Here is a 15,493-nt window from a genome sequence, read left to right as displayed (position 1 = left end):
GCGTTCAGCTTGCCACATTTTAACACAATTTTATTGCTTTAGTTTTCATATAAAATTGTCCTATTTTTCTGCCACGGTTTGAACTTTGAGAGCATAAACATGAGAGAATAGTGTAAAAATATCAATGTCTGTCTTGGAAAAGTGTATAAAGTTTGTAGTGAGGGGCTTTACAGCCTTAAATGATCTATAATCCTACTTTGCAGAAATTAGTTATTGCAGGTTATTTTTGGAATGTAACTCCAACAATAACCAAGGGATTACCGTAATGTAGTTCTTCATATAGCCACTAGGGACTGGTTACATACAAGATAAATTTAATGTGAATCTTATTGCCAAAAATCAGATATGAGTTTTCTTTGAAATCCGCCGTTTCGATATTGTGAAAAATTCTTTAAAATACATTTTTGTTTCCAAAATAATAGATCCTATTTGTGTTTCAGACAGATTCAAATTTGATATACATGGGTGAAGATCATCAGGATAACATTTTTTGCCCTAGATTTAATTACCTTGTTTTTGTTTTGTCCACATGAAAAGTAGTTTAGTGTTATTATCAGCTTAATGTATATTTTGGGTAATACAAAACCTTTAAAGCTGGAAAACCTGATTTAAGAAAAAAAGATTTTGGGATAATCCCTCAATCTAAGCACTTTTAAAGAGTTTTCTAAAGTTATGCATCTATCTTTATCAGTTTGTGCTAGGTTTTTTTTCTGCCTCAGGAAATCTGGTTGACTGTCATCAGGGCTGCAGTTAGCTTTACCTCAGATATGTCCCGACATGCTAAGCAAGAGTCTGTATTCCAGAGGCAAGTGACTCACAAATGCAATGTGTGGTGGTTCAACATACATCTACTCCTGCAAGCTTTGTCTCACTCATGCTGACGTTGTTGCTCAGCGATAGCTTGTAGCTAAGACTGACAGATCTTCATCTTTTACATTCTGTCTCAAGAGAAGAAAACACTCGCTGAAAGAAAATATGTCTCACTGCTACACAACCTCAAAAAGGAGATTTATGTCTGTAGTTTTCCACCAGATTACTTCTTGTTACACTCTATAAAGCCTGAAATCTCTTTTTGCAGTAGCATAAAGGGGGTGGAAACTGGAATTAAAGTGTGAAAGAAGGGATCATCTTAAAGAGGAGATAGATTTCCCAGAGCAATCTGACTCTCATCCCTTGTTTCCCTCCAAAAGCTTCTTCAGTGAATCCCTTCATTTGTGGGCTCAGCTCCTTTTTGCTGCAGCTTGTCTCATCCTGCTGCACTCGAATTTAGTTCAGTGTGTCAAGTACTGCTGAAATATTAACACAGCAGCAGCAAGCAGGAGGGCGGGCACATGTTTGCAGAACCTTCAAGACATATGGGAACTCTTCTTTTGTTCATGAGACTTTAAGTATAAATACATTTTTTTGTTCTGCAAAATCATGTCTTGCCTCTTTAATTTATTATAAGAAAAAGATGTAAAACTGCAAATAGGTGTCAATGTTTTCCTTTAAAACTAATTCAAATTTGACCAAACTTGTTTGTTTTTGAAGCAGAAGCAGCCTAATAAGGATCCATAATCCCAATCATGCAGCTTTTGAAAACACATGCTACTGACTTATTGCCATCTATTTAAATACATTTTAATCGCAGCTCCAGCTGATGAATCACTGCTTGATGTTTCCAAAAGCTTGTGTACATTCGGCCTTGTCTACTTCCAATATCAGTGTGCCTGGCAGACCGGGCACTTTTTGATAAAGTGCAACTAATCTTCTGTAGAAAAAACAAAAATACTCCCTATTTGATGTCTTAGCCCAAAAGGTCTAAATCCTCTCATGTTCTGATCTGTTTTGTTATCAGATATTTATTTTTAAAAATCAACAAAAATCCATAAAGCATGTATCTTTCCATTGCAACCTCATTTGCTAATCGTTTTACATTGTGTGCCGTCTGTTTTTTTGTTATTTGTCTGCGGTTGCCTAGGCTTTATCAGCTGAACTAAATAAGCATTCAGCCATATTGCTGTTTGCCTGACCATGGAATGAGGCACTCCCTCCGGATATGAGGGATTGCATTCTGTGTAACCCATTTATTTTTGCAAATTACTCACTCGTTCTTTAAAAAGGTCTGACTCCCATGTGTTTAGGATGAAGGAAAAAAGGTTGTGAAAAATGTCAGCTTTTAAAACCGTAAATGTTGCGAAGAAAGCAAAGGACTGTTGTGGGGAGAAGAACAGTGAATGAGAAACAGATGCACATTGAAGTGAAGCTCAGCATTGGTTGAAGCTGCAGCACGGCGGCTCACTCAGCATCCTACCCCCCCCCCCCCCCTCTCCATCCCTCTTTCTCTGCGCTACCTATCTCACTCTGTCCTCTGCTGACTGAGGTATTCCTACAAGCACAGGATTTACTGTACAGAAGGATTCCCGTCCTCAGTGCAGCCATCCTGCTGCTTTGGTGCATCTGCCTGGATGTTGACTCTGTATTCCTGAGGCTGCTACCGGTAAGATCATGGACCAGACCGGAGTGGGGAAGAATCGAGCAAACTGGCTCGCCAGCAAACTCTCCTGACTGATGCCGGCTTGGACGTGGAGACATGGGGTGCACGACCAGCACGGTGGTGTTTGATGGGCTGCGCTCGGTCTTAGAGAGGAACTGTAGCGGCTACATCTGCAAGGAAGCAGCTGAGTCTGCTGGGCCGTCTGAGGCTGAGCGCGCGCTGAGTCGCAGAGAGTCGCGTGCACTGCCAGCACAGAGAATACTGAAGGTGTGTTTATGTGTGTGTGTGTTTGCACTGAAGAGACTCAAATTGTTTTAACATGACAAAAGTTTTAATAATCTTTTTAGGTCATAAAAATTTTAAAAAATTGTATCTGTTGAACAGATATATTTTTACTTAAAGTTTTCATCTAAATAACTAATGGTTGGTATGCTATGATATAAAAAAATGAAGCTGATTAATCATGATAATTAGTTAATTATGACATTGATGCATTTTTAAACTGCAAGTAATTAATTTTTGATGTGTTAAAAAAACTACACTTATAATGAAAGTATTGACTCAATACCTTTCTTAAATACCTAAATATTATATGATTTATTGTCAGATATTTACATTTTTTCCCTGTGGTTTAGTCTTAACAATCACAGCTAAATATTAAGCTAGGGATATTGTTCTTGTGGCTTTTTTTCCTCATGATGGAGGATATTTTACAAAGAAAAATGTATCTTTAAATTGCATTTCTGAGTATATCTGTTTTTCTGTGTTTATTCAAGTCTTTGGAAAAAGGTATTTGAAAAGGATTGTGGCGTAGAAAGAACACTCTCTCCCCCTCTCTTTTTCCTCTGTAAAAAGAAAAACATATATAAAAAAAATAAAAACAATAGGGGTTTATACAAATATACACCTTGGCTATCAGAAGATGCATAAACCCCTATTGTATTAGTAAAATCTGTTCAACACAAGAAGCCTTCAGCTCTTATCTGGCTGCTCAGCTGTTGGACGGGACGAGTTATAAAATAAAAAATAAAAAAAAGAACAATGGGCGAGCCACAAGCTCCCTAGCTCTAATATTGTTCACCATTTTTGTTGCACTGCTATTAATAGGTTGGGTTTGTGAGGGGCTGTAAGCTAGCAGGAGAAAATGTAAACAGAGAGCTCTCAACAGAAAGGAGGGGAAAGGGGGGCCGGGTTGCTCTGTGTAAAACTTCCCTCCCACAACTCAGAGGTGAATTTCTAATGAATACGTGCTGCTCTGCAGAAATTATGTTAAAGAAAACTCCATAACTGAGAGCTCTCAATAATGGGGAGTCAACAATCCTCCCCACAACTCAGAGGCAAATTTTTAATGAGTTGCTGGAGTTCTAGATTTTTAGCTTAAAACGGCACAATCATAAAAGACCACTGGCAACGCTCTTTTTTTTTTTATTTATTTTTTTTTAAACTTGTCCTGTCCAACATCTAGGCAGGCAGATGAGAGCTGAGGGCCTCTTGTGTTGGACATATTTTACTTTAACAAGAGGGGTTATTAATCTTCAGACAAACCAAAGGTATGACTGAACAAACCCCTTTTGTAATTGAGGCCAAACTTTTATTCATTTCAACCATGATTGAAAATCTTTGGTGTTGGACCGGACGGAAAAGGAAAGAAGGGAAGAAGAGGGAGGGATGTCGGGGGGGGGGGAGAGTGAGAGGGGGGGTAAGACCATGAAGCAGCATAAAGCAGACAGGTTTACTGGTTGCTTATCATTACGGTACAGTTCAAATGTAGTACAAAAAGGGCGGGGCCTGTTCACACACACTCAAATATTATCAACACACCTGCTAGCTGCAAAAAAAATGTTCACATGTCAACATGTACACAAAACAGATAGTGTTCACGAACGCATACCTATGCCTTTAAACCAACTAGTGTGAAATCTTTCATTCATTCAATCATGCAAACTATTAGTGCAAAGTGAGCTAACACCTGTGCTCAGGTGAGTGTTTATGTTCTTCTAAAATGGATGGTGGAATGTGAAAAGAAGGAGGAGGAGCGCCCAGCCACCCCCACACCCATACCCCCGCCGCAGCAGCAGCGGCAGCCGGAATTCCCCCAACGCCACACGGGAACAGGCAGGGAACGACCGCCCCCCCGGGCGACCAAGACCGCCACCCAGGCCAGGGCCAGCAGGACCGCCGCGAGGCCCCCAGAGCCAGAGAGCAGGGAGGCGCGGAGGGAAAGAGAGCGCCGCCCCAGCCCAGCCAGGAAAGCAGCCCCCCCGCCGCGCCGGAAGAGCCCTGGCAACGCTCTTAAAATGGATCAAGAGGTGATCGGAGTGGCAGTTCATAGCAGGGTGTAAAGACAACAAAGTGATCAGATAATCTCTCATCTCAGAATGAGCAAGTTTGGACAGGTCATTCCACATGTGTATCAATTCTCAAATAGTATTTTTCCCCCTACACCTTTAACTTTTGACAGATTTATGGAGAAAGTGGCAGTAGAGTTGTTTCAGCCGTATGGATATCAATTCCAAAAGAGCAGGAGGGCTACTCCTACAAAAGTTCCAAATGAGTTCAAGTTAAAGTCTGAGCAGTAACATACCTAAGTTTGTAAAATGTGTTCTCTGCATTTGCTTCACCCCCTGGGGAAGTGGTATGCTGCAGTCACAGCACCTCCAGGAACCGTTTGGTGGTTTAACTCCCCAATATTACCAAGTCCTTGGTATGGCTCCACTCTGGATTTGAAGCCACAACCTCCGAGTCTCAAGGCAGACAGTGTTCTACTGGGTCTGGTATGAAAATGTTCAGGCGGCACTGTAAGCTTTGTGTCTGTTGGAAATCAATCAGCGCTCTTGAGCTCTAAATCTGCAGACTTGGCAGAGCTTCTGCTGCTCCGTACCAGTTTGTCTTTCCCCTCTTTTTTGTGTTTACTTAGAGATGTGTGTGTGTGGGGTGTGTGTGCTGTTGTCCTTTCACTGCTTCATCAGAACCAGAGAGGACTGCTGAGTGATTGTGGTCTGCCTAAAAGCAGCGAATTAGGTCTAGGTCATGCATCCTCCTTTGGATCAGGGCGGGTCTTTTCAGCCAGACACTGCTGGTCAATCCTCTGTTAGATCAGTTGCTGTTGTTTGTTGAGTCATTTTAATAAAGTTTATCTAAAGCCTTAAAACTGACACCAAGCAGATACAACAAATGAACAAATACTGTTACTAACCGCAGAAAGGACTCGGGAGCTTCGGTTTTTCTGAAGGCTTACCAGAATCATGTCTAACTAGTGTTAAACATTTTTAAAAGCAGACAATATCTCTTTTTGTCTTTCTATTTAAATTTTATTTATTGATTGAACCAGAGGCCTGGAAGCTAGAGGGTCCTGCGCAGGATCTTAGCTGTTCCTACCACTGCGCTTCTCTGGACTGACAGAGTTAGGGCTAGTAATAGATTGTGCTGGTGACCACAGAGTAATATTGCACTTGTGGACAAACCAATAGTTGCGTTTATATAACCTTTTTTTAAAACTGATTTATATAATCTTTATTTAACCAGTTAAGCTAAGAACATGTTCTTAGTTACGAAAGAAAGCAAATTTGAAAAAAAATATTTGCCATTTAACTAAAAAGAAATAAGTGTGCATTAATCTCCTTAAGATAAAAAAATCTGTTTTTTAACAGGTTAAATCATCAATTATAGAATGTAGCTTTTAACATTTTCTGTATCAGTATTTTACATGTACTGACGGCTCAGCTATTGCCTCAGCTGGTAGCCAAGGTGCCGATCAGATATATTAGCAGTTTCCACATTTTTTTTTTCATGTTAAGGATCTTCTTGGCTAGTTTGGTTTGTTTCTCCACTGAGCTAGAATCTGTTTTTTGTATTTTCTATTTTATTTTTTTAAGATATCCAGCTGGTTTTCCAAAGCAGTGTGGAGTTGAGCGTCGGGGTCTGGCGTTACGTAAAGCTCTACAATAAATACAGTTTCTACAGCCAGTCTGTCATAAAATCAGACTATTTATTTATTTATTATGTTTTAATGGTGTCTCATAGCCCAACGCGTCTTGCTAGCGTCATGTCAGTGTTGGCCTATAAACTCTAAAGTGCGTTACTTTGAGGACCATTTCACCTTTTTAATCCATTAAGCCTGGCCATGAAAAGACTCAATAATGTGTGCCTTTTTAATTCCTTTTGATTGCGGCAGGTTATTCTTAGCGTCTGGGATATTAAAACATGATTACAGCAGAAGATGGGGTTAGACTGAGCACATGCTCACCTACATGCACCCAAATCCTTATAGTTTGAGCTGTTTAATTTTTGTATTATTTTTATCTTCACAAGGTAACTTGTTTTCAAAAGAAGAAACAATCCAAAAAAGTTTATGGTAAAGCACATTTCCAGTTTTTCAGTTTTTGTTGTGGATCTTCACTGTGTCAAACACCGCAGGCCTGGGTTTTTATGAAATCATGAGTGCAGAAAAAGGGAGTGAAGAGCGTCGACGTCCACTGTGTGTGAGATGAAAGCGCCTCTATCTAATTATTTTCTGGGAGTGCTGTTTTTAACTTAGGCTTGTGATGCTTTGTTTACAAGGACCTGAGCCAAATGAGAGCAAGTTTATATCGTTTTTGCTTGAGGGAGTTGATTAAGCAAAGCCTGAATGACATGAACCAGAAAGCATGCACAAGTTTTGTTTTTGCCATAGTAACAGCTCACAGTGCTCAAGTCTATATGTCTTTTATTTTGTTGATTTCCCCTTGATATCTCTTGAATAGGGCACGGCATTCGAGCAAAGTAAAAATACACATTCAAGATCCTCAAACGATTTCTGAACACAACTTCTACCAAACGTCCATCTCCTTTAGTGGAGGTCAAATTCAGTCTAATGTTTCCTCAAATGTGAGGCTTATTACTTATAATATGTGCTTAAAGTTATGTAGACCTAATCATTAAAGTGTTTTCATACTTTTTAAATAATAACTTGCTTTTTTGTTTTAAAAAAAAACAGCTTTTAGTGGTATTTACTGCCTTTATAAATATAACCTATGTATTGTTATGGAATGTGTGTCCCGTGCATTAGTCTGGTGTTGATAGCAGTGTCTAGTCAAAGGGTGGTGTAATTATTAGCCCCATGTTGAAATCTCTCAGTACTCTGGGTTCTGGAGATCAGAATGTAAACACTCCTGGATTGTGGGTCGTTTCAGTTGGACTCGGGTGTTGTGGAACATTCCTCACTTCACCAGGCTTTGGATCTAACTTTTATGTAACTTGCAGTTCCATCCTACAGTTCCTAAAGGTGATATTTTTACAGATTTTTCTTTTCTTTTCAATTTCTCACACAAATCTGCTAGTTTATTTGGATTCATAGAGTGAAACATTTTTGAGAGGTAAACAGCAGTCATAAAAGATTTTGCAATCTTAATGGTAAACTCTATGTCATGGAAAGTTTTGAACCAAATGAGTTGTTAATTGGACGTTTTTCTATATAGATTTTTTGTTATTTTTGCATCTCTGCTTTTCATTAAAAATGCCATCAAGTATAAACTAAGCAGCAAAGACTTAAGCATGCTTTTTTAGTGTCATTTGTTATTTTATGTAAATAAGTAATTCTGAGTTTTAGGATTGTCTTTTTCTTGTTTTTCCTTATTTTTGACAATAGGGGCAAGACTTTACTCTTTGACTCTGTTTATGATCTGTGTCTATGATTTTGTCTGAATGCACTTTTTTGCAAAACATCCTTTCAGTCTGCACTCATCAGCTTGAATATTTGTCCTTGCAGTAGAAAGGGGCTCAGCAGGCTTTCCTGCTGACGTTCTTGTGCCAGCTTTCCCCTCTCATAAAAAGTCTCATTTTGTTTCCATAAAACTTGATTTTAGTTGCAAGTTGAAAAATGTGCACACTGAGCTACATCGACGTGTAACCCTCATTACTGTAGTTTTCATTTTTAAGATGTGACTTTTGTAAGACTATAAACTTATAATATAATGTAGGTTTAACTAAAGAAATTTTGACCCTTTTACCTTCTGTTCGGGTTGTAATGCTGTCCCAAAAGCATGGGGAAAAAGTTTTAATAGTCAGATATTGTGAGAAAAGAATAATTTGTAAATTACCCAGAATTACCCAGAAGTAATGTCGACAACAAGAAGTAACACTTTGAATAGTGTAATCCACTGAGAAGGAACATCTGATAAAACTAACAATGTATTTGTTAGAAGAGGCAGAGCACATAGTGATACAATCCACAATCTAAAGTAATTTTATTGTTGGGAGAAAAAGGATTTTCTCATATGAATACATTACACTGAATAGTATTCAGAAAGGCTTTCAAGCTGATGGTTGATGAATGTATGATGCTGCATAGTTTATTTTGTTGGTATTCCAGCTCCTTTTCAGCACTTTTCCTCCTAAATCACAGATCAGAAGAAGGTTTACCTAAAAGAAGAGAAATGGCTTGTGCATCTGTTAAGATCCCATCTGTTTGACAGTAAACAGCTCTGCAGTTCCAAAAATGCGGCTGAGTGTAGCAAAATGCAACATTTACCCACAAAGTTACCGTAGCTTGAATAAATTCAGTCAGCTACCAGAATAGACTAACAGCTCTTACTAGACTATGGCAGACATTTACTTACTTCACCTGGAGATATAAAATTGGCACAAAAATACACAACTTTAGCAAATTAAAGCAGGAAAGTTGAAAAGACTCCTGATGAAAAATGGTTTCATTTTGGTTTTGCGTTGCTGAAATAATTTTTTAACATTTCAAAATGGTCAAGGTGCTGCTTTTGTGTTTCTCAGAGTTTTGAAAAATACAGTTCTTATCGCAATCTGTGCCTTGAGCCACAACCTTTGTCATTTCTAATGGAAACTATTTTGAAAAACTGAAATAACTGATGCCATGTGCAGTTGACCAAACCACCATTAGTTGTCACTTCAGATGTCAATCAGTGTCTGTTTCATGCAATTAAAATAATGCAACTTTACAACAAAACATGCCAATAATCTGGTTTTATATTTCATTTTTAAAGGAATATTCTGCTGTTAGATCCATGAAGCTCACAGTTTTATTTCATGTTTGACTTTGACATTGAACCTAAATGTGGGCGTGGCCTTTGTTTTACTCTCAGATGATGTCAATTCCCAGCTCCTCATTGTCCTTGCTGTTTATTGTTTCAATGGTCAGCTATCGTTGTCCCATCATGTTTACATTTTCAGAAAGAGAAACTTGGTGACGTCATGTGGCGACAGTTAGGGGCCTAAAAATCTGGCTTTAAATGGCTCCATTGAAACATGAAACCTGTTTAGATCCCACATTCACCATTTCAACGCTATTGACTTGTTTTGGCAGCAGCAGAAATTAGTAACTTTTAATATCTGTGACAATTAAAACTAACCTGAAAGATGAGTTGTACAACAAATCAATTATCCAGAACACAGCAAATAATGACTGAAAAAATATTAAAGGTGTCGCAGTCGAAAAGTCCGAATCTATGTATGAACCGCACTAAATCAGCCGATCGCTTTATAAGAAAATGTGTTGAAAACCCCAATATTCATTCATCTATATTTAGTACACCCTAATCTATTCCTGCACACATATTTATTCACTGATTCCTAGGAATTGCATGACACTCCCAAACAATCCCTCAAATGGACTCCCATAGCATGTGACGGTGGAAACAGAGCTGCTTGCCTCCCCCTCGCCTCTCCTTGGGTTGAGACACAGGCGGGAAAAGATAACATCCTCCCCTGCGGTGGCCCACCAGAGGAATCTGTTAGGTTGAACCCACTCCTCGGTGGGCAGACGAGGCTGCTTATTGTTTGGAATGCCCCTCCAGCAGTTGCATCAACAAGTAGACAGAAGCAGGCTCTAATCTCAACCCTGTGATTAAAGCTGCTGTCAAAGAGCAGTGGAAGAAAAATAAAAACATCTCAGATTAGTTAATTTTTGCTGTTACATTCTTATTAGTTTTAGTTAAAGTTAATTTTGTTAATACACTACTATTGTCATTCTTTTGATGATTTATCTATTTGGTATTTCGGTGTAAATTATGGCCAACACCCTGGGTGAGATTCCTCATTAGGATTTCCTATCTTGGTCTCTTTGAGTCAGTTTCTCAGGAGGCATGTTCTATATCATGTGTCCTTCTCAAGGCGTGGGTAGTCCCTGATCAAATTTTAATATTTGAGGAATGTGTGTCTTTTGTTTTCAGTCCTCCGTCACCCTGCAGGTGGATGGTGTGCGGTCAGATGTGTGTGTGTGTGTGTTTAGCTTCCTCAGTGTGCACAGTTGTGTGTGGGAGGGGCCATCCCCTCCGTCTGGTTGGGAGTTCACTTCTGTCGGAGCAGTCTTGGTTGAGTTTAAGAAGGAAGACCTCCTAACTTTTGGTCAGCTTAAAGATGTGTCCATAACTTCTGCATTATTCTGGAATCTAAAACCGGATTAATTAGTACATCTCCGCACTTTGACAATGCAAGGAAGGTCCAGCAAAACTCCAAAGAAGGAGCTGGTGATTGAGAGCCCACAGCAGTACAAGAAGTTGGCTGCTGCTGAGTTTGCGGTGGACTCGGTGTCAGAGGTGTTGGTAAGTCATTTGGAGTTGTGCTTAGAGTAATAATTCACGTGAATATCATTGAACTGACATAATGGTTCCAATCTGTTCCAACATCTTTCAGCATGCAATGTGTAGATTAAAGAAACCCGGACTAAAAAACAGGTGTCATGTGAGCTCCTGCCTTTCCTTATCCTTTTTCAGCGCTGCCAACTCACATTAAAAAAGTGCAGCGCTAGCACCAGCTCAAAGGAATGTTGAACTTTACCAGCTCTTTACTACCTGCATGGCAGAAGCTCTTGGTGTGTTCAGTTTTATTTTGAAAGACTCATAAAACATTTTATTTGGCTCCAAAGTCAAGCAGAAGTAAAGACTTTTTTGTTCAGGGATGTTGAGGTCCAGTGCCTGGGGCTCCATTGAATCACCTGAACAATCACTGGCAAGAGATTAACTGTATCAGGCAGACAAGAGGAGTACACTGCACTGTTGTTTCAGGCTGCATGAGGCTGCAGTGATTGGAGCCACAGCTCAAACAGCTGCCGGATCATTGTGGAGAGAGACTGGAAGAGATGTCTTCATGCTCCTCCCTTTGATGCCTTTTCCAGAGATCGTCGGCCTGTTTGTTCACTTAAGTACAACTAAGAATACAGACTCCTTTCTTTCATCCAGTGTGTCTTCATACACTATTTAGGAAACCACCAAATACAGACAGAAACTACATATTTTCTGAAGATTAAAAGTAGTTTGAGAATTGATTTTTTTTTTTTCTTTTTCAGAGAAATTCATGTTGAAGTCAGCAATGTTACATATTTATTTTGTTACACAACATTTCATAGAGTAGCGGTGGACAATTTCCGGCCTTAACGGCTGGGATGTCAAAAAGCTGAGACCTGGATCAGGTGTGTCCAACCAATTAGAACACGGCAGAGGCTGATCATCAATGCCCCGCCCCCTGGAGTAGACTGACCAATAGGAGTTTTGATTACGTCCCTTGTGCAGACTACCACATGTGCAGTCCTTCGTTGAATAGAAATGTTTGGGTATAGCAATTTTCTTTGGTCTACCAACAATAACAGTCATGACAGCCTGAGTTACATGACTATTCAAGTTTAGGAGCAGGCCGACTGACTGTGGTTACCTCCGAGAACTCAGAACAGGCTCTTTCTGATTCATGTCCACTGTCTGACTCCGTGCTGACTGCTTTGTGCGGTTGAGGCATGGACTAAACAATGGGGATGAACTTGCAGGAGGTAAAAAAAAAAAAAAAAAAGCCCCGGAATGTTTAATTGGTGGGAAAAGGGCAGGGCAACTGTGGGGAGGGTTAAATGTTTAGTTTGTGAGAGCTTCATCAGGATGGTTTGGTGTTTTTTTTTCCCATTGGGTGTGGTGATTTCAAAAACTCAGCTGTCAATGCTTTTATCTTAGCTCCCTGGTTATTGCTTAATTGTCAAGACCCCCTCAGATCATCTTTTGAACTGTTTTAAAAGGATTCCCAGGGTTTCTTTATTGTTATGATTATGCTGTGTTTAGCCAAAATCAAAAAACTTGTGTGGTTTTCTATGACATAGTTTCTGCTGAGCAGCAGTAGTTCATTAGAAATTCACCTCTGAATTGTGGGCGGGACCGTTGGTGGACCACCCCACCTACCTGTTGCTGAGAGCTCGGAGCAAGGAGCTTGTGGGCAGCCCAATGTATTGGGCTACATCACAAAAAGGCGCTTTTTTAAACAGTATTTTTCCTCTGCTCCTGATTCACAATGATTTGGATTAAACAAACACTCAGAAGTTTTAAGCTTAATTTTCTTAATATTTGCCCACAGAAAAATGCCACAAGAACATGTTAAAAACCCCAAAACACGATTTTCATCAGAGTGGGTCTTTAAGCAAATCCATTTAGCCTGATAAGCCTAAAGCTGCTTTAATTTCTGAATCTAGGGAGCTACAAGCTTCACACCGGTCTCATCTTATGACTTAGATCAGTACACGCATCAGCCTCTGCCTTCACACGTTTGCATTTAAATGTTATGTGAGCCATAGTTAGATAAAGCCAGGACTAGACATAGCAGCCCCATCTTTTTGTGTGTTTAAGGAAGTCACACTTGCCTCCTCTGTGTTTAAGGATGTTGATATATCCCCCACTCCCACTCTGAGATCATGCAGGTCTTATCAGTCACAGATGTGGAGGGGATGAGCTTGTTCTGCTGTCAAACCACTGGTGTGTTACATCTTAGTACACATGGGGCTGAGTATCGCAGCCAAATTCCTTGATAAATTCTTTTCAGATTCATACGTTTGTTATGATACATGAACTGTTGCTTTTCTTTTTGTTTGATTATCAAACTGATTTTTATCGTAAATGAAATATCTTAGGTAAGTGGAATTATCTTCATGGTAACGAATTCTTGCATTAGATATGAATAAAATCACTTTCTTTAGCCGAAAAAAGGGTTGATGTAAATGTGATCCATTGACCCATGTATCTTGTTGATCAAGATTGATCTGTTTAAAACTCAGCCTAAAACTCATGAACCTAGTATGTGCAAGTTGGCTACAGACAAGAGTTTTTATTTATTTTATTTTCATATTTATTTGAGCAGGGACAGTTTTCATTAAACATTTCTGTAAATGTGCCAGTTTTAGCGGCAAAGCTCATTTTCAACTTTAGCCCCTGGTCAAGGTGTACAGCAAACATCCAAATCACATAAAATCCACAGTGAAAAGGACAAATGATGCAAAAAAGCAGTTTGGAAGTTAGACTACCGGTACTCTCTACACATTTGATCAAAAATCTGGCATGTATAATGCTAAATTATCTACAATAATGAAATCATTTCAACAGTCAAAATGTGGTATGCATCCAACAATGACATAGATCATGAATGTTAAAGTGATGAAGTAATGGAAGGACTTAGTAAATCAAGGAATCACATGGGTACAAACTATCCCTAAAAAAGGCAACATGTTCAATTTATTAAATCCATGCATTTAAATTTGTGGTTTTTTTTCAGGCAAATAAAACACTTTTTCAACTTTTCTACCTTTTTCCAGATTTGCTCTCTACTTTTTTCAGTTTTAAATAATTGTTTATGTCAAAGAGCCATTTTTCAAAAACATTGCATGTCGCTTTCGGCGTCATGGGGCCTCTCGGGGGCAAAGGCTGGGTACACCCTGGACAGGTCGCCAGTCTGTCATTTGTAAAAGAAAAAACTGTTTCTTAGAACTATTGGATTTTCTTTTCAGTTCCTGTTGAATCAAATACCAAATTCAGTTGTGATTTTGTGGATCAAAATTGAATCAATAGTATTTTTGCTGCGATTCCCATTTCTTCCACTGAATCCTTGACATCAGATATTATGCTTGTGAAGGTTTGATAACAGTAATGTGTGTTTTTTCTTTAACAAAAATATAACTTCGCCATAACTTTTTGCTGCTGAAGCAGACGCTTTGTTGGCTCTGGATGAATAGGTCTCTCCATTTTTTGTCTCAATACTTTTTATTGTGTCATACTGTGCTTTGTGAAAACCCTGCTGGAATCTGTAGAGCCTGCTACACACAATTTCTGTTTGCTACAGGAATTTTTAACTCCAAGCCTAATTATTTGTTAGTGTATCTTCACATATTTAGTGTTTGCTAACCTCTTAGTGTTCAAAAGTTGAGGTCAGCCTGTTGATATTATTCACCTGAACCCTTTTTCATCATGAATGATACTCATTTTAGAGATGAGTTTACGGGTTAAATCCAGTTTATTGTGTCAAAGCATTTTCACTTAATACCAAATATCTGAGTCTCCGTTGTAGTGATGTGAAAAACTGGGTTTTGCCTAATTCTTTTAAACGAATAACTTATTTTCCATATGAAATACACACGAGTCTTTCCAGTACCTAGTTTTTGCCTTATTAAACAATAACTCTGTTTCATTCGCTTCCAGGTAAAACCAAAGGTGATTGAGCCGCTGGACTATGAAAATGTGCTGGTGCAGAGGAAGACGCAGATTCTCAGTGATGTCCTCAGAGACATGCTGCAGTTCCCCCTTGAGGACTTTGAGGTAAATGCATCATATTTTATGGTACATATTTCATGCATCTGCTCCCGAGTTTGTTTCCTTGGAAGGTCTGGTTCTTTCCTGCAAGCTTGAAAGTCTTCCCTGAACTCTAGTGAGAGCCAAACTGGTAAAACCTGGTCAGCCTACCAATATGGGTATTGGTTTACTTGCAAAGGAACCATGATATGTTCACTGCGGTGTGAGTGCAAAGGGGTTTTTTTTGTGTGCCTATACTAAAAACTCTAAGTAAAACAAAAAAATTTGCATTTTGAGTAAAAATAACATTTTATGGACAGCATAGATGGGGTATAAATCAAGCAAAACTATGAAATGTTCAATTGGTAAACATGGTATATAGTGGGTAGGTGCTTTTGAAGCTATAATAGACAGATTATCACTGGGGTTTTATATTTGATCAGTTTTTTTTCTTAGTGGTTTGACATGTAAAAAACAGTCACCT

At 39.0% G+C, this 15,493-nt stretch overlaps 1 protein-coding gene across 11 annotated transcripts in view; it reads left to right on the top strand.

The window, feature by feature from the left end:
- Positions 1-15,493, top strand: part of LOC101165268 (dedicator of cytokinesis protein 9) — a 93,323-nt gene that overhangs the window by 19,591 nt on the left and 58,239 nt on the right. For 4 of the 11 annotated variants that reach the window (XM_011489823.4, XM_078939745.1, XM_078939742.1 and 1 more), the window contains exon 2: positions 14,920-15,036. In XM_011489823.4, the coding sequence (XP_011488125.1) occupies positions 14,920-15,036 (117 nt within the window). Of the gene's footprint in view, positions 1-2,441; positions 2,744-7,559; positions 7,740-10,759; positions 11,026-14,919; positions 15,037-15,493 lie in introns of those variants that run through there. The other 7 variants (XM_078939741.1, XM_078939744.1, XM_011489819.4 and 4 more) reach the window with 4 other exon arrangements.

The sequence above is a fragment of the Oryzias latipes genome, chromosome 21, assembly GCF_053564925.1.
Source record: "Oryzias latipes strain Hd-rR chromosome 21, Olatipes_Hd-rR_3.1".
NCBI lineage: Eukaryota > Metazoa > Chordata > Actinopteri > Beloniformes > Adrianichthyidae > Oryzias > Oryzias latipes.
Note: the sequence above shows the minus strand (reverse complement) of the source record. Positions and strands in the feature narration are given on the sequence as shown.